The sequence below is a fragment of the Lissotriton helveticus genome, chromosome 2_1 (genome assembly GCF_964261635.1).
Source record: "Lissotriton helveticus chromosome 2_1, aLisHel1.1, whole genome shotgun sequence".
NCBI lineage: Eukaryota > Metazoa > Chordata > Amphibia > Caudata > Salamandridae > Lissotriton > Lissotriton helveticus.
In genome coordinates this window covers 668,423,539-668,443,711 of record NC_136059.1, presented here as the reverse complement: position 1 = coordinate 668,443,711, position 20,173 = coordinate 668,423,539, and the positions used below count along the sequence as shown (strand labels likewise).

Sequence of the window (20,173 nt, the reverse complement as noted above, 5' to 3'; positions counted from 1 at the left end):
TGCTGTGTGCAACGAGCACCACTCCCTTTTCTCTACAACAAACGCTCCATGTCTCGTGTGTCTGAAACAGATGAAGGAGCAAGCCCTGGCAAAGGCAACACAACAGAATACCAGGCAACAGAATACTAGTTGAGGGGTGGGGAGAGGCTGCTGCTTGGCACACAGCGCCAGAAGCAAGCAATAAAATTAGGCAAAGAGCTCTCCCAACATGTTGACCTCCGCAGCACACTGCTGTTGGGACATCATTTGCATGCTGCGGTGGTTCGGACTTCATGCAACAAAAATCAATCCCTCCTGCAAAATACACTAGATTCAGTACGCACGGCGCACATACCCGGCACATAGGGCACACACAGCATCAGCAAACTTGACAGCAGCATCGTTTCCATGAAGGAAAGGTACCATTGGCACAGCTTGTCTTCGTGCTCCTCTCCCGGAGCGAAGGTGGCATCAAAACAAGCTGCCGCTGTCTCTTTGCACGCAGTGTCTATTCATAGGCTATGTATAGGTTCGATGAAGCATCACCACATTGTGTCCCTGCCTTTGTGCATGCCTTGCCCCTCCATATACTGCCACGGGCGAGATGAGGGCATCAACACGTTCTAGGGAGGACTGTGCATGCAGGAACCCTACATCGCCTGTCAATGGAGATGGGGCATCGACACCGTGTGGGTGCACACAGGTCTCCTCAGGGAGCCATCAGTATTGCCGGGCGCTGCCGACAGGTATCCAGTACCGGCGCAGGCGATGAGGCGCTCTGTGCAGTGGCACTCAGCAAGCACTGCGTGCGAGGTCTGTGCTGTGCCCCTCCACGGTTTCCTGCCGCCAGTGTGCATGCAGTGGCACACGACGAATACGACAAACACTGGCGGCAGCCGCTATGCAAGGAACCCGGGTAGCCATGCCGGGGGGGGGGGGGGGTTCCCTACCTTTCAGACGAGGACGACTTCTCGGAGTTAACTGACATCAGCAGCTCACTGCTTCCGCTGGCCGTGTGGAGAATGATGGTGGAGCGCCGAGGCCGGGTTCACGGGCGCTGCGGTGCAGGAAGGCTTTCGAGCAGGATCCAGAGGCGACGGCGGCGACGGCCTGGCTGCCCAGTGCACATGACTACCGGGGAGGCGGGCGCTACCACTGTATGCGGCGCGGGGGAGGCCGTCCCCGCTCGCACCACCTCACACAGCACACAGGGGTGGATGCGTAATTCCAGTAAAAGTGAGGTGGGGCAGGGGCACTAAGAACGGCACAAACAGGGGGACAGAGGCTTACCTCATGTCCTCGGTAGACGCTGCTCGAGCAGCAAAAGGGCCGCCGTCAACTCTGAAAATTTTCGGATTCGGGCGCGTGTTTTGCTGTTTTGAGTGACAGACAACGTCACTGTCTAAAGAACAGCAACACGTACGCCCCCAAATCCGAAAAAGACGGAGCCTATTCGGAGGGACGGCTCTCTCCTCTAATGGCTGGCCTCCGTTTAGGAAGCCAGCCAATGGGAGAGAGCCAAAAACAGAGGCGGGACAAATAGTCCACTCTAAGAAACATAAAATCTCGGACTTCCGGTTCTGCCTTCGGCAGACCGGATATTACCTCGACCTAAAAAGCATATGCAATGCCAATTGGTATTGTATATAAAGATATACAAGACCAATTTCCATGCAAATACTTAACATTTGTGAAGATTGATGAAAATCTGTCGCTCCTTTGCCCGTCACGGAGCTCCGGTGGTTGTTCATGTTTTTAAGATATCTGGCTCCTATCTTTGTCTACCTTCCTTTCCCCTGACCTAGTCTGAGCACCAGCTTGTGTTAGGTCTCCTGCTGTAAATAACAGAAGGAGCCTCATAAAAGTGAGTGAGCAGGGCTGTGGGTACAGACAAGCCAACAAGGAACGCCAGCTTTCAGTGTATGGTGCTTATCAGTTGAGTTGTATCCAGTGCTGGGTGACTTAAAGAGTGTGCTGCCCAGTTGAAGGGCTCAGGGTATAGGCTACTGCCTTTATTTTGCAGCATTAATCTAATGTGTCAACAGTGTTCAGCGCTTAGAAATTATAGCACAGGGTCTCCATCTTGCTTTGGTTATAGGATAGACAAAATGGTTACTAGATATATGGTTTGAACCAACCTGAGCTGTTTACTAGCAAGAAGCACTGCGTTATAGAAACAAAGGTTCCTAGCTTATTTAAATTTTTCACAATGCAGTATAGCACACAATGGACGATGACTTGTTCCTGCCCAGCCGGGCCGGAAGTTTATTTTTCAAAAAATATCAGAATTAACACAATATTTTCAGACAATTAGTATGACACAAGCCTGTGCCGTACTTAGAAGAGGAGAAAATAGAGAAAAGGTGAAAGGGGTGTCTTCAGGCAAGGAAAAAAGAGCAAAACAGGGCACTTTATAATTGAAAAGAAATAGTGACAGTGTCGCCTGGAGTGAAACAAACAATCTCAAATTGTGAAATGTTACATGTATGTACACTCATAGGTGTCGACGTTTCGATCCCTTCGCTCAATTAAATAATTGGGATCATCATCAGGACTTAATAGATAGGGTTGCCTGAGTGTAACAAAGCCTGTTGAGAAGATAAGAAAACAAGCACAAAGAGAAATCTTTAGAGAAATTTTAAGAGAGCAGTAAACGCATGCCCTAAAATACCTTTATACAACTGCAATCGCAATTAGTGACATGTGCTGAGTGAATGTGCCTTTGTGAAGTAAATAATCATGTTCGCAATTTTATACTTTAATTTCAACAGTTTTTTACATACTGATACTCGGAATCGGAGTGATGCAAGTGCAACAATCGCTGGAAGTTTGTGCACAACGGGTGACTGTGGGGATTGTGCACTAGTGTGTCTAGTGAATATGGGATCCTTATGGCTCAGTGAACTGGTGTTAGAGCCGGGGCACATGCACGTCTGGTTCTGTTAAGATATTTGGCATTAAAGGCCCTGTTGGCAAGCTCATACCTCTATATTTGGAAGAGGTTTCGAATAAGGCGTCGAACTTGCTAGGGGCGCCTAGGGGAAGCATCCAGGGGTGAAATAACTTGTCCTGGTCCCGGGCTTTAATTATTTCCCATCGCGGTTTTAAATCGCCCGATTTAAAACCGCGATGGGAAATAATTAAAGCCCGGGACCAGGACAAGTTATTTCACCCCTGGATGCTTCCCCTAGGCGCCCCTAGCAAGTTCGACGCCTTATTCGAAACCTCTTCCAAATATAGAGGTATGAGCTTGCCAACAGGGCCTTTAATGCCAAATATCTTAACAGAACCAGACGTGCATGTGCCCCGGCTCTAACACCAGTTCACTGAGCCATAAGGATCCCATATTCACTAGACACACTAGTGCACAATCCCCACAGTCACCCGTTGTGCACAAACTTCCAGCGATTGTTGCACTTGCATCACTGCGATTCCGAGTATCAGTATGTAAAAAACTGTTGAAATTAAAGTATAAAATTGCGAACATGATTATTTACTTCACAAAGGCACATTCACTCAGCACATGTCACTAATTGCGATTGCAGTTGTATAAAGGTATTTTAGGGCATGCGTTTACTGCTCTCTTAAAATTTCTCTAAAGATTTCTCTTTGTGCTTGTTTTCTTATCTTCTCAACAGGCTTTGTTACACGCAGGCAACCCTATCTATTAAGTCCTGATGATGATCCCAATTATTTAATTGAGCGAAGGGATCGAAACGTCGACACCTATGAGTGAACATACATGTAACATTTCACAATTTGAGATTGTTTGTTTCACTCCAGGCGACACTGTCACTATTTCTTTTCAATTATAAAGTGCCCTGTTTTGCTCTTTTTTCCTTGCCTGAAGACACCCCTTTCACCTTTTCTCTATTTTCTCCTCTTCTAAGTACGGCACAGGCTTGTGTCATACTAATTGTCTGAAAATATTGTGTTAATTCTGATATTTTTTGAAAAATAAACTTCCGGCCCGGCTGGGCAGGAACAAGTCATCGTATAGTAGTCCATTGTGTGCTATACTGCATTGTGAAAAATTTAAATAAGCTAGGAACCTTTGTTTCTATAACGCAGTTATACCCATGGTTCTTAGCTACCCGCTGGGTTTCCCTTGTTTGTTAAAAATACTAGCAAGAAGCAGGCACTGCACAGGGATGTAGCACAGCACTAAATTTAACTAAACTATTAAATAATGTATGTGCTGCGGCAGCACATAGACCATGATGCAGAACTGTTGCAAGATATTGTCAGAGCCCTCCACCTTTCCAATCCTATGTTTGAGTGCATTTTATCGCTTTTGATTTTGGTACTTTTAGTTCAAGTTAACCAATTACCAGATTGCAAAAAATCCCTGTATGGGAAAACAGAGTACTTCCATCTTTGATAAAGATGCTTGACTCCCCCTAAACGACTGCTGAAGAAGCAATACTCATCAATGTCTCCATTCTGCAGGGTGCCAAAGGACTTATCGACCTTGCATGCAAAAGAGTTTCACAATTTAACGTTTAAAAAAAATATGTGCACCCAAATTTGTGGTCATTCGAGCTTTGATGGCTAGAACTGGTTTTGGCAGGCAGATGTTCACCACCAGTATGATATATATGCTTTGGATTTTGTAACATGAATTGTTAGACCTGACAGCCTTCCTCAACTTTTTGCCTGCCTCCCTCCATTTTCTGACCTAGTTTTTGCTGGTTTTAGGACACTGTGCACTTTACCACTGCGGACCAGTACTAAAGTGCTTATGCTCTCTCCCCTAAACATCGTAATATTGGCCTAAGCGCAATTAGCACATTTAATTTACTTACAAGCCCCTAGTAAAATGCACTGTAGGTGCCCAGGACCTGTAAATTAAATGCTACTAGTGGGCCTGCAGCACTCATTGTGCCACCCGCTTAAGTGTCCCTCTAACCATGGCTCAGGCCTGCTGTTGCAGAGCCTGTATGTGGAGTTTACCACTGCCACTTTGACCTGGCAAAATAAACCTTCCCCTTTTATACATATATGTCACCACTAAGGTAGACTCTGTAAGACCCACAGGGCATGGAGGAATGTATTTAAAATCAGGACATGTACTTTTAAATTTTACATGTCTTGGTAGTGAAAAACTCCCAATTTGGTTTTTCACTACTGGAAAGTCTATCTCTCCCATAGGAAAACATTGGGATTACCTTAGTACACCATTTAGGTGCAATTCTCAATTGTGAAGAGATAGACTTTTCAAGTTTGGTGTCACTGAACCTATAATTTAAAATCACAACTTATGGTGAAGTTGGATTTTAAGTTACAGTTTAGCAAATGCCAGTTTTAGAAAGTCACAAAAAGAACAATTGAGGAGGGAATGCTGAACAATGTCAAACACTCACTCCCAGTCAGAGATATGGGCCTAAATTCCTCGTTTTTTTGCTCACCGACACCATTCGAGTTTGGACCCAACCATATGCAAATCAATCTTGACCCTGCTCTCTATGGGAACAGTCCAGCCCGAACCTCCAGGCCAGATCTGTCCTGGACCGGAAACAAGCATCTTAGGACACTTTCAGGGTATCACTCCTCATCAGTCTGGATAGTGATTACCAGTGGACGTACCCAGCTGATGAGTCCATAACTAGGGCGAAACCGGTCCTGGGTTGCTTGTGTTCTTGTTCAAGGAGGGCCTGTCTTGGCATTTCAGCCTGGACTGTTCTTATTGGAGTAGGGTCAAGACTTATTTTCATATAGCTGAAGGTGGCATAGTGTGCAAAATAATGATGGATTGGGATGTGGCCTGAGTGATTACCAGTGGTTAAGATTAATTTAAGCATTCCATACATCACTGTTTTGTATAATTACTGTGTCACCCTAAGTGGGACAGGTATGCCCGATATGTGTCCCGTGCACACTGTGTCACTGGAACCAAGCTGTACTCGGCTGATGAGCCAATAACCAAGGCGAAACCGGTCCTGGGTTGCTTGTGTTCCGATAGGACCTTGCTTGGCAGTTAGAGCTGGGCTGTTGCTATTGGAGCAGGGTCAAGACTGGTTTGCATATAGCTGGGCCCACACTGGGGTGGCAAAGTGTGCAAAATAACGATGGATTAAGATGCAGCCCAAGTGATTACCTGTGCCATCCTAAATGGGACGGATATGTCCAGACATGGGTTACGTGTACACTTTGTCACTGGAACCATGCTATCACTGGCTAATGAGCCCATAACTAGGGAGAAACCAGTCCTGGGTTGGTTGTGTTCTGGTTCAGGGAGGACCTGGCTTGGCAGTTTGGACTGGACTGTTCCTACTGGAGCAGGGTCAAGAATGATTTGCATATAGCTGGGTCCAAACTGAGGTAGCATGGTGTGCAAAATAACGATGGATTAGGATCCAGACTGAGTGATTACAAGTGGCTGAGATTAATTCAAGAATTCCATCCATCACTGTTTTATATACTTACTTTTAGAAAGTTGGTATTTACTTACTTTAGCCATTCTATGCCTGAGGCCTGTCTCTGAATACACATCTGGGGTGGGTGATAGCTAGGCTTTCTGCATTCCTTCTACACAGCCACACACAAAGGGAGCTTAGGTGTGACTGATGGGCTATCTACATCCTGTTAGGCCACCCTGGGCAGGATGAAAGGGAGGGGCTGACACACCTGAATAGACTGTGCCCTATTCCCCACACAAAGGAATGCATGCCCCCCTGTAGTGAGTCTTGAGCCAGGGTAGGGAGGGAGGGCCTCTGTGGACTTCTTAGCTTTCTTTGAAGTCTCCCCCACTTTAAAGGCACAACTCGGTATAAGTACTGGACCTCTGACAGCATGACTTCAGTACACTTCTGGACCTGTAACCACTCTGCCAGGATGAAGAACTGCTGTGCTACTGGAAGAACTGCCACACTGCTGGACTGCTGCTTTGCTGGACTCTTGCTTTGCTGTGCCGTTGCCTTACTGAGCTGCAATGATACCTGCTGTTCCTGACTGGGTGAGAAGGACTGGCCCTGCATCACTTGAACCCAGAGTGACTTCAAGGGTTTGCTGGCTTGCCTCCTGTTCTATGTCTTATGAATATATAAGACAACTACCTGTATCTGGACTCTACAAGCTGCAAGTCTGCCCTGCCAAGCGGCGCCACCATAGTCCTTGACCCTTGGAAGTGAGGCCTATGATGCTTCTACAATCAGAACCCACGCATCAACATTGGAACCACTAAATCCTTGCTTTTGTGTGAGTCACAACCAGCGCATCCTCGTTGTTGCATTGAGCAGACCCGGCGCATCACCTTCAGAACCACAGCATCACCTACTGCTGTAGCAGCAGCCGCTGTTGGCAATCAGAACCAACTCCTCGCACTTGGAACCCATATATCTTCGCAGTTGCATGGAAAAATGAACACATCTGGTCTACTGCGTGGTTCAAAACTGATACGTCACATTCAGCTGCACCTGGCATCTTCGTCACCAGTAATGCATCCTGAATCAAGTTACTTTGGTTCAGCTGGCCCAAGTGGGTCCCTTTATCTGGTCCGGGCTCCATCGTGGTCAGCCTGAACTTTTGACTTTGCCCTGGTCCCGTACGACCAGATAAACCTCCTAAGAACTTATTGCTTCTAAGCAATATTTTGCATTTATTCTTTAAAAAATCATATCTCAAATTCTACTTGATAGAATCTTGTCGTTTTGGTCTTGTTTTATTTATAATATTATATGCTCTATTTTTCTAACCTGGTGTGGACCCTTTTTGTGGTGTTTTTCCTGTGTTACTGTTAGAAGTGTTGCACAACTACTTTACACATTGCCTCTTAAGCTAAGCCTGACTGTTCTGTGCCATGATAATGGCACAGAATAATTTAGTGTGTGTTGTGACATACCCTGACTAGGTTTGTGGCTCCTGCTTGGACAGGGTGCATGCCTCTGCCAACCAGAAACCCAATTTCTAACATGAATAATTTACTCTCTATAGTCTGTGGATATGATGTCTGCATTACCTGTAAATCAGTGTGAGTATTTTATGCCATACCTAGGAACAGGATGAGTGTGAATTAGGACCTGAGGCTATCTTTGGGCATATAGGATTGTGACTTGGCACATGATATCTGGTCATTTGAGACTATGCCCGGGAGTAAGATGACTATGTTTAGGCATTGATACTGAACCTGGCCATAAAATGGTTGCACAAATGCAGGTGATCTGCATTATATCATAGCTGTCACCTAAAAGCAGCACCCTACTTCATATGAGGATGATCACTGAAACAGACCTGCTTTAGTAAAAAAAGTTATTTTATTAATATTGACATTATTTTAGTTTCTTTACTTTGGTTATGTCACTTTCTGTGTTGTTTTTGTGTAGTCCTAGGTCATGTAATATCACTATCAGTATTGATGTCATAATTCAAAGAGAAGGCCAAGTGATGTCAGCTCACTACCCCCAATATTTTGGCGAACTGACATCCATGCTGCCTGCAAGAGGAACGGATGCTCATTAGAGTCAAGTAACTTGTTTTCTCAACTTTCAGCGACGTTGAAATTAATTAACATCAATGTGTACAGTTTAAAGTTATTATGTTATTATTCAAAACGTTAAACTGACATGCTAATAGTTTCACTGGCGCAGCTGCATAAATATTTAATTTTGTAAGAGATTTTACCTTCACCAGAGAAATGAGAAAATATTTCCCAAAAAATGTTTACAAATTGTCAGAAAATCTGGTTTGTGCATACACCTCAAGTGAAAATTATATTTTAAATTTCACTCTAGCCTTTGAAACACACTAGTTCATAATTAACAATGTGAAAATGTTTAAAGTGCCCTGACAGTAAGGATTGTGAAATAAACATAATTGTTTCCTCCTGCACAACTCCCTCTAGTCAAGGCCACTGGAATTATGCGGCAGGAGAGGACCAAATATTGCGACAGGGCATACAAAATTATGCAGTAAGAAAAGGCAATTTATGAGGCTTACCGCTATATGTATCAAGCTATTTAGCATTCGCAAAGGCCGAAATTCTGCGAATTTCGGCCTTTGCGAATGCTAATTAGACAAATGGAATGTATCAAACTAGTTTGATGCAAAATAAGGAATAGCAAAATTTGCTAATCCTTATTTTGCGATTGCACTTAAGGAATTGCAAATTTTGCGATTCCTTAAATGCAATGTATCAAACAAATAAAATGCAAAAAATGCCATTAAGGATTAGCAAATTACCACCAACTTCTAGTTGGTGGTAATTTGCGAATTCTTATCAAAAATCTTTTTTGATAAAAACCAAAGGTGCCATATGACGCCCATACATGCCCTTAGGGCATGTATGTGCGCCATATGCCCCCAAATGTCTTTTTCAGGGGTGCAGCAGGGTGTTCTTGAGACACCCCTGCACCCTTGGAAACATCCCTAATTTGCGATCAGCAAATTGCTAATTGCAAATTGCACTTTCATTCCTATGGGCCTCCTGGCCCATGGAAATGAAGGGGTAATTTGCGATTGACAATTTGCTAATCTCAAATTAAGGAATGCTAAGGAATCGCTATTGGAAAGCGATTTTGTACATACATACCGTTTTGCATTTCCTAAATAGCGATTCCTTACAATTCGCTATTTAGGAAATGCAAAATGGTTTGTTGATACATATAGCGGTTAATGCGGCATATTCTGTGACTATTACTTATTTTCACATGTTTACACTTGTTAACACAGTCTGGGCATAGGTAGTTCCGGTTTAACACCCAAATATAACAATAACCCACGGAAAGGGGACCAGTCAACCTTTGCAAAGGGTCTTCGACTGCTTGGCAACATGTGTTGCTGCGTTTTTAGTATCGTCTGAACCATTTGAGCTAGAAGCAATATTTTTTTGTTAAAATCTGCAGATTATGTATCAGATGATGGATTATGTAGCAAATGCAACAAATCCATAACTATGCCAAACCTGCTGCAGGTGCACAATTGCACAATTCCAATGGCCCTATCTATAGTTGTCTAACGGTGAAGAAAATTAACTAGCTGCCCTGTTAGGCAAAAACAGGAAGGTATTGAAAAGGTATGCATTATTCGCATTTTTATTGCACTATAATCTCAAGGGGAGAACCATACATTTAGGCAGTTATTACAAGTTCTCTGTATTTCTGTATGGGCATACATGGAACAAGAATAACTACTTCCAGGTGTTGGCCTTCCACCAAAGTAGTGTGGTTATGAGTACTATTTTGTCCCAGAAAGAAATGCAGACTCAGGATCACTGAGTCCAATTCCATGTGTTATCAGGGCCAGACTGGGTGTAGCGGCCTCCGGGCGTTTCCCCTTTACCACAAGGGTGGGGGCCAGTTTTGGACCCTTGGGGGTCGGTTTTGTTATGGGTGGCAAGTTTTGCAGCAGTGCTGAAATAACAGCCGCCTGTAACAAAAGCGGCAGTGGGGGTGGTGCTTCCCACTCGCATCTCCCAGCCACCCTTGGGAGCCGGTTGAGATGATTGCCATGGCTGGGTTCAGTTCCCAGTCCGGTCATAATATCTATCCTATTCTGGGGAATATAATGTGCCCAGATAGGTATCTACTCACCACCTTCTTGGATGCAAGGCTTTGATTTGGCCCCGGTACAGATGGCAGGGGGCTCTAGGAGTAGGGGGAAGAGCTGGAGGGAGCGTTTAATTCTATTTCCATTCTGCTGGAGGAAGCCACGCGAGGTTGGGGACAGCAGCTGGACGCACCCGCACTTCTATCTGATCTGTAGTTAGTGTTTCCTGGTTTCAGGTTCCCAAGTCTGCTATTTACTAGCTGCTGACTCAGGGCAAAGAGACACTGGAAAACATATGTGGGGAGCAGATCCCACTCCTCCTATCAGCACACCTATTGGGATATATGCCCCCAAACTTTATCTTATTGTAATTTCTTTTCTCTTTCTTCTTACCGGTAAACTTAAAAGGAAAACAAAGGTCTCATCCGCCTCTGGAAGGTCATCGTCAAGGACAGGTATGAATACCGTGCGGTTGGTTTCTGTAGCAGGGATAAATGCAGCGGTCACAGTTTCCACAAAGTCCAGAGTGTTAGGTCCTAATAGCTGAAATGGAGACACAAAGACAGGCTTTTAGGCTCGGTTCTGTTTTTAGGCATGAAATTGTGTATATACTTGCACATAATACTGTGCAATCAACATCTGTCTTTACATTTCTACATTAGCATTCAATGTAGTAACAAGGTACAAAAATAAAGTACATTCTTCATTCAAAAGTGAAACTTGAGTCTTCTTTTCAACTTGAAACAATGCAGAAACCCAAGGAAACCGATTCTATAACCCTTTGATGACAAACTGAACATTGAGGGGCATATGTATGAACAAGACCTTTTGCGATTCCTTAATAGCGATTTTTAGCGAATTGCTATTAAGGAATCGCAAAAAGCCATGTATGTAGGAATCGCAATAATAATTGCGATTCCTTAATATTCCTTACTTGCAAAACGCAAATCGCGATTCGCAATTAAGCAATACCTTCCCATTCCTTCCTATGGGCTAGGAATGAATGGGAAGACATTCTCAATTTGCGATTCGCAATTAGAGAATCGCAATTTGAGAATGCAATTTCAAGGGTGCGAGGGTGTCAAAAGGACACCCTGTTGCACCCCTGAAATATGTATGTGTACACATGTGACGTACATACATGCCCCTGCGCCACATGGCACTTTAAAATATTCAAAAAAGTGAATTTTTCAAAGAAATCGCAAATTACCACCAACTTGAAGTTGGTGGTAATTTGCGATTTCTTAAGGCCAAATTGCACTTTGTCTGTGCTTCATACATTACATTTAAGGGATCACAATTTGCGATTCCTTAAATGCAATGGCAAAATAGAGAATCGCAAATTTTGCAATTCTCTAATTTGCGATGCCCTTTTGGGATGATACATCCCAAAAAGCCTTTTCCTGTTCGCAAATGGACCGATTCTGAGAATCGGCCCGTTTGCGAACGGAAATAGGGCTTGATACACATGCCCCATTGTGACTATAGAGTAATATTACCAATAACACTAATAATTTATTTTGCAAAGTGCTTCAAACCGCACGTCTTTCACTTCTAAACGTTTCAAAGAAGAGGCATTAGTATTCTCCAATTCATGGTACTCAAGTTACAATACTCTTAAGGACAGACAGCTAAGTAGGCCTCGACAGGGCTCCTATGTATCCTACTGCCAGCGCAGAAAGCCCTCATAAATTTCCACAAATTATGTTACCTTAAACTTACTTAGAGAACCTGGAAATTCTGTGCCTTTCTCAGCTTTTGGATCTTTGCCACCGTTTTCGAATGGAGCATTACACTCAAAAGACATCGCTAACTACATTTGATGTTCAGTCAATAAAGAGAGAGTTGGTGAAGTTTGAAAAAGTTTTATTCTCTCATTTAGTTGATAAAATGAATTTTTTGTTCTTTTTTTCAAATTAGCGGTAAATTGATTACAGAAAGAACAAGAGATAAAATTGATTAGAGCAAGCATAGAAAAAACAGTGTGTTCCATTCAGAGTAATATCCCTGTTCTAAACTAAATGACCTAGTCTACCCTAACAAGAGCCCACAAAGAGTTCTTTCTGGAAAAGAGCAAGTAGATTTAGGAGCAGATTCACTTAGCTGAATGGAAGAATGAACTCCCCATAAAGGGTTTTTCTGGAGACTCAGCTGAGTTCTCTTAACAATTGCAGTAGCAACCATCTATAAAGAGAGATAGAAGGAAGGAATCACAACAGTAGCTATGATCAACATAAAACAGAAATTCTCCTCACAATTAGTAAGGAAAAACTAAAAGAATCATCATAAGCAGTAACTTATGGCAAGTGGGGCTAGCAAAGTGAAGTGGCAAGGGGCATAACAGGGTAGGGATGCATGGAAAGAGTCTTGAGCTTTTTAGCTAGGAACACATGTTACATAGAAAGCAACTAAACATGTTGTAAAAACAGGTGCATTTCATCATCATCGTCCAATGGTAAGTCTTCTGATGGTCTGTCATCTTCACCCTTAATTCCCACGGTAAAGGTTCACGCCAGCCTGAAGACAGTTAGAAATGGCTACAATGTGTTACAAGAAGTTACTTCTACAAAGGTTCTCATGAGAATGGTTTGAAAGCCTACTCTGGTAGCAGTCTGGTTTCTTACTATTTAACAATCAGCTGTTCTATGAAGTGAAACATCCAAATTCTGGAATGTCCTGACTAGATCACAAAATGTAAGCTGCAGCAAGCATTTTCTTTCATAAATACTTGTTCATTATGCAAATGTGGCAAAGTAAACAATCTAAGTACAGTAAAATCTTATGGTGTGACGGAGGAAAGAATATATTTTCTTGGGACTCCCCACATTTGACAAAAAGTCGTAGAGTTTGATTTGAAAGTTAAATCACTATTTTTATTAAAAGCATTATTTTTCTTTCATGGTCAGTGTTGAATACATGTGCCGTGCGGCCTAGCAGGTAGGGAACAACAGAAATAAAAGCTTTCTGCAGAATGTAAACAACGTTTTCACATTTGTGCGATAAAGTAAAGGTACATTTTCTGACATTTAGCTTATTATACATATTATTTAACGCATTTTTATATTATTGTGTGGTAGAATTTGATTACAAGTTTTTAGCTTTATCACTGCTGAGGCATCTGTCGTATACATATGCTTTGGATACAGGTTTATTTATTCATGTGGCTTCTTTCTAGCATCTCTGAACCTACTGGGAACCTATTCATAAATGTACATTTGTTCATAAACCTACATTTCCAACTGGAAATACCTTTTCTTATGACTGCCAATAATTCACAAATGAATTCCAGGCAAATGTAAGTGCACTAATTAGTGCAGACAACTTCACCACAACTGCAGATAAAGCAACAGAAGTAAATCTCCATCAATAGTCGGGAAGTGGGCGTTTCAAAGGTATGGTTTGTCTTAGAAGTTAGGAATGCCAACAAACATACATTTGTGGGCATTGTCGCACCCTTTTCTCCCTAAAAGTGGTGGGAGACTTACACCAACCAAAGCTGCAATAACTCCTCCCTTAAGGATGGGAAGGAGAAATGGATCACCCTCAGATTTGCTTGGACTGTCAAGGAGGAGCTTTCTTTTTTAAATTCTAAATATGGTATTATTTTCTTAGATACAGTACGAAACACCAAGCATGTAATACATATATACATGAAGCCTACGAGAACATGCTAATGTCAGTAAAGATATACATTGCTTCCAACTATAACCTTGTGCAAAGGGGAATACACATAACATTTCAACTTGTCTGCAGGTAGAAGGTGATGCATCACAAGGGCAACATTGAGTTAGAAAGGAACTTTCTTAAGAGAAAACAAAGTTTTTCTCACAGAGAAAAAACTGTGCAGTTGGAGAATTCGAGGCAGAGGAAATAGGACCTGAATGGACCAGTCACATGTCATTCCTGCTAGTGCACCTGGAATTGCGGGCTTTTCACTTAGGGGACATATCATTCCCACGTGACACCCACAGCTTGAAATGCCCCTCTGTTGTGTGTCCGGGATTTGGTTGGATAATATTCTGTCTTTTTGGAGAGCTTTGAAAACCTTTCCAATTTGTCAACCCTGTTTATGTAGTTGTCTTTCGTGACACCTTGCTGAATTGTCAGTGCTAGGACGCCTCTTGATGTCTGTGCACTTTGAAAAAAATTATTTGATACATTTTTGTGAATAGATAAAGCATAAAAGTAAACTGAGGCAGAGATATTAATCTCTGCCCAGATGTTCACGCAGTTTTGTCAGCAGGACCAGCGGAAGTTTTTTTTTAATGAATCAGTAGGGGTTGCACTCTACAGATTCACAAAGAAACTTATACGAGACATAAACTGTAGGCCAATTTGAGACGGCATATTCTGCACTGAGGAGAGGGTGGGCACGTTGGACATATGGCACAGTGTGATGCTGCACTGCTTTTAAGACAGAAGGGTTCCTGTTCTAGTGATATGTTTGAAATTTATTTTATTGCTTAGGTGGTCTTTTAGTGCCAGTTCTATGGAATTGTACTGTATTACAAACAGTTTTATCAAACTGACAAATAATTGCATTTATATTACTACTTATATTCAGCATGCCTTTTGTAGATCTGTGTGAAGGGTCCCTCTATACTGCCTGAGTGCATGCAGTGAACAGATGATCCGTTTTAGCATTACTTTAGCATTATGATAAGTAGTGTGAGTATGGTGCATGACTCCATTGACCCCCTCCCCTTTAGTTGGCAGTATGGGATAACTGTTAGGTATTACTTGGCTAAGAGGGGGCAGTCCTCATGATCTATGTGGGCAAGGTCTGACAGGTAATGCACCAGGTGTCAATGACTGAATGGTTATATAGGAGTGACTGATGCCTTCCTCACTCATAACATTCTGGGAGGAATGAGGCAGCAGCTGGAACTGGAAAATAAGTGGTGGAGCGTGGCCTCACCTCTAGCGAGACAGATGCTTATCACCCTTAGTCTGTGGTATTGCTAAATAGGGAGATCACCTTTCAAGCATTGGGTGTGGATCTATTTAATTATTAATTCTTTCTGTTTGTAACCCCTTTGGACCGTAGGCCTGTTATATTTACTTCTTTGCACCAATACGCTCTGTGGTAATGCACTTTATAAATAAAAATAAAAGAAAATAGATAGCAGAAAAGAACTTCAGTTATACTTAGCTATCATCCATGTAGGAGTGGAAAGAGTTCAAATAAAACCTTAGGACACACATGGAGTTTATGGTACACATTTGAAGGGTAAATGGCTACCTATGTTGGTATTGATGTGGAATCAACTAAGGGTCATAACTGATGTACAACATGCAATGTGAGTCCTCTCACTGAACTGCTTAGAGGTCGAAGTGTGCTCAGGGTGTTGGACTCATATTGCCCTAGGATGCTGTCATAGGCATATATAAGTATGGCTCCTGGAGGACGTCCTGAAAGTTAAATTCGCAACCTGTATTGCTAGGAACTGCAGAGCATTAAAAACATAATTTGTTTTTATTTTAGAGGATCGTGAGACACCAGCAATGGATGGTAATGATCGTCTACTTGAGTTACAGGATGATGCCCTTGGTTAAGGAGCAGTAGGGCGTTTCTGACAGGATGCTTAATTGGGGGTAGAGAGTACAGCAAAGTTGGAGCACCACAGTTGTTTGAAGATGTTAAATATGTTGGAATTATTTTTGACTAATTTAATAGATACTGCTAATACTCTTCATATCTTGTATTTACTTCAGTCCTAAGTAGGTTAAAGAATGCAAGAATGGCAAGCGTAGGTATGGCAAGGAACAGTTGACATGGACACGCTGGGGGATACAATCAAGAGGACTGAACTGCTCCTTTTTTTTATTTCTTTGTGTTCTTTCTTAAACGGCAGCTGCATTTCACTATGCCACAAAAAGAAACCAATGTGTGCATGAAGGGGCATTTGAGCTTTGATTTACAGCGTGGTGTGTCCTTCAACTATCTGAATACAGAATATCCCACACAATATCCCATCAGTTTCTATTTGTGTTATACAGCACAGGAAGGGCCATATCGTATTTTAGGTCTCACTTTGGCATCCAATATACGCTGTCTCTTTGAGACATGCTGTATCTACAATATGGGCTTCAAGCACAGGCCATCTTTTTAATTGGTTCCTATTACTGTCCATTGTAAATGCCAGCTTTTGTTTCGTGAATACACTTAGTAGTCCTTCCTTTTGGGCTTTTGTAGCCTCCCACGAGGACTGCCCCGGTTACATGTGTGCTTACTCTTCAGGTTATTTTGGATACTTTGAGTGCACTCTTTTTTTGTTGTCCTGCCTCTGCTCATGTTAAGTGTTCGTGTTTTATTTTTACTTTGTGTGTCGGTTGATGAAAGGTCTCCGGATGCTTCATATGCGGTGCTTGACCTTTCTTAACGGCCGCCGCGCTCTCTTGTTTTTTTCACTTTGGGCTCCATGTTCATAAGTGTTTGTGTTTTTTTTTACTTTGGGTGGCATGTTCATAAAAGAAAGGTGAGCGGCCACTTCATTTGCCACTCCCCAACAGGGCGTGTTTTGCCTCTCGTGACACAGTGAGACTGCCAGCAGCACTAGCAAGCGATACAACGAGCTAGAGGCACTCAATGAGTTGAATGATTGCTGTAAACAATGACGGTGACCTGAATGTCAAAAGTATGTACATAAAAAGGGAGATTATCCTCTCAGGTCAGTAAAGTAATTACTATAAACTGCACAAAAGTAATATTTGTTAATCAATGGTTTCAAATAACCACTGCCCCTTCACAATTCTGCTTGCACCCAGAAAGGGGAGACACAACCAATAACAGTTGTGATTATTAAGTGATGTCAGCTAGTTAGTAGAGCTTGCCCTGCACTTAAGCACACCCACACTTTTGTCCCATATAAATCATATCTTCTGTCGACACCTCATGTATATTTTGAGCCAGTTTTTACTACTTTTTCCAATGCTACACTATCAAGCCACACCGTTTTCATACATTTTATTTTTTTATCATCTCAACTTTTCCTGTGCAGTTCAGAGAGAAGGACACAGAGCTTACGGAGTCCGAGGGGTCAGGGTCAGGGCTGCAGCGGCAGAGGAGGAGCACTTTGGGTCTCTGTAAAGCTCGGGCTGCTCTTGAAAACTGCAGTCCTTAGTCTCTCCCCTTCCACTCTTTCTGGCTCAGCTCGCTCATGGCCTGCTCCTTGCTCAGGTGTTTCACCCTCCTCTTCCTACCCTGCCCCCTTAAGAAGCCTCTCTAGTCAGCAGGCTCTGATTTCAATTTTCTGGCTGTCTGTCAACTGCCTAAATATTAAAACAGAATAAAGGGCTTCATCTGAGAAACCAGCTGGTTGTTTAGTTCTACACCCATTTTAAATCTACCCAGGCCAACTGAAGCACGTTCTTAGAACTGAGAACAAAACACAATTTGAAAGGATATATCAAGTATGTGATTTAGATATTACATGCTGACTGGTGAATTGATTATATACTTGTCTTAGATGGTATTTGAACTACTTAAATTTGCATTTTAATTTAACTAGGCAAACCTATTAAGTATGTGTTTACTGTTTGTATTTTGTACAAATTGTGAGAAATTTGCGTATTCCTGTCTAGACAAACTGTACATAATTTCTTTCAAAATGGCTGTCGCGTTGAGCTAGAGGCTGACAGGGAGAGCAAGTGTGCAAGAGAGAGAGTGACTGGGGAGTGGGGTATCGAGCAAGACCTCTTAAACTACCATTTCCAGAACTGTTAGGCTGTCAAGATCAAGAATCTTGTGGCTGCAGGCAAAAGTAAGCAATTTCCCAAAAGCCTTTATTCTTTTACCCTTTATACGTGCATACTTCAAACAGCAAATATAAAAATAGAAAGCCTTTTTAAATGTGTTGTAGAGCTGCTGGATGACTAGCAATTCTTCTGGATCTTGTTGAAAACAAAACAAAAAAAGTTGTGTTGCAAATGAATATATATGAGCGAGCTTTCTTTAATTTGAGTGCTGCATACAATTTCCATGGATAATTGCTCATAAGCAGGGTGAATAATATAGCGTTGCTAGGGTGTTGGCATCTGCTTTGAAAAAGAAAGTGATTTTTCTGGTGACTTTTATGGAAGACAAAAGCTCATCCAAACAGGTCTTGGTTTCTGCCGCCCTTTCAAAAGAGGGTGTTTGTTCTGGCTGCGTATTGACACTGCGAGGGCCCCCCGTTTCCCTTCATTTATTTTGTTCAGCGCCACAAGAGGATAACCTTGTCCTTGAAGACCGAGTGCAAGTGCCATTTAGGAAAAGGGCAGATCAATGAGCGATGGGGATGAGAGGAGGCAGAGCCATGCAGAAGTAGGGGCATTAACTTTGCAGAATAGTACATCCTTTAAATACTTGAACATATCCCACAGTAAAGAGATTACACTTTTGTTGACCATGGATTGTGCAGGGCCATTTTCTATGCCCCTGGTATAATAATATCACTTCATCCACATCCATTTTAGTGTATTTGTGGTATCTTAAGTGACTGGTGTTAATATACATCCCAACTCACTGCACTTCCTTTTATTGACGTCAGAAAACTGAAACACCAAGCTGGCCCTGCCGGGACTTTCTGCAGTTGGCGTAGATATTTCTGCCTATTCTTTTTTTATTTCTTCATTTTTTTTCCATACATGTCACAATACAGAAACAATATGGGTCAAGCGTATAACAAAGTAATAACATTGTGCACCATCTCAACACTCATGACTCCCTTCGGTGATATGTTAAGCCCTTGCCACTCTACATTATCAACATCAGTCTAGTGATTGGAGCCAATAGAGGCCAGTGTTCCTGCCTTTCTATATGTGGGTGCATGAGTGAGTATCTTAACCCAGGCAGGTAGTTTAGACGAAACTGGCCACCAGGGGGCACTCCTCCTCAAATGTCCATCAGTAAGGATACCTGGAATATTCACTTAGCGGCACGTCACTGGCATGACTCACTTGGTGTCAAGGGGTCAATTCATGACATTCTCCTATAGCACTGGCTCTGCATTTTACAGGGTGTTTGCCTCTGTACCCTGAGGTGTCTGTGTTGACAAGTATGTCTGCAGATGGACCCCGGTATCCCGGATTCAGGAGCTGGGGGGAGTAGCTCAGCATATGTGGTCAGTTGGTCCTGACAATATGTGAGGTCCTGCAGCCAATCCTTAAATTTCAGTGAACGGCCTCTTCCCCATTTGTATGCAACTCTGCGCTTGGCCAGGAAAAGCCCAAGTGTTACATATTTCCCGAAGCCCCTCTCAATGTCTTCAGGGTGCCCCAGTATCGGCATTAATGGTGTGAGGTTTGCAGTGCAACCTATCATATGGACGAGCGCTCCTGCCACTTCTTCCCAGTGTGCCTGTATCAGCCCACAGGTCCAGGCAAGATGAAGGAAGTCTGTCCCATCTGAGCCACACCTGATACATCTGTTGTCAGGGTGCAGGCTGTATTACCTGGTGGCATGTAGTAGATACAATGTAGAAACGTAAAATGGATGATTCGCAGTCTGCTGCTTGATGTTATGTCCCCTGTCTTGCTGACAGCAAGACAACCATTATTTATCAATGAGTGTTGTGCCTAGTTCCGGTTCCCATCCAGCCCTAGCATCCCGCGCCAGGTCTGGCGACTCAAGGCTGAGCAGAGTGGTATAAAACTGAAACAAGGTAGTGCATGCTAGTGGAACTGAGCAGGGTATGTAGCATATTAAATGTGGGCGGTTCCCAGGGAAAGT

General features: G+C 42.8%; 1 protein-coding gene across 1 annotated transcript in view; it reads right to left on the bottom strand.

Moving 5' to 3' along the window:
* Window positions 1-20,173, bottom strand: part of ADGRV1 (adhesion G protein-coupled receptor V1) — a 2,034,994-nt gene that overhangs the window by 1,948,075 nt on the left and 66,746 nt on the right. Inside the window, exon 3 of the mRNA XM_078677778.1 lies at window positions 10,855-11,004. Within this exon, the coding sequence (XP_078533904.1) occupies window positions 10,855-11,004 (150 nt within the window). The remainder of the gene's footprint in view (window positions 1-10,854; window positions 11,005-20,173) is intronic.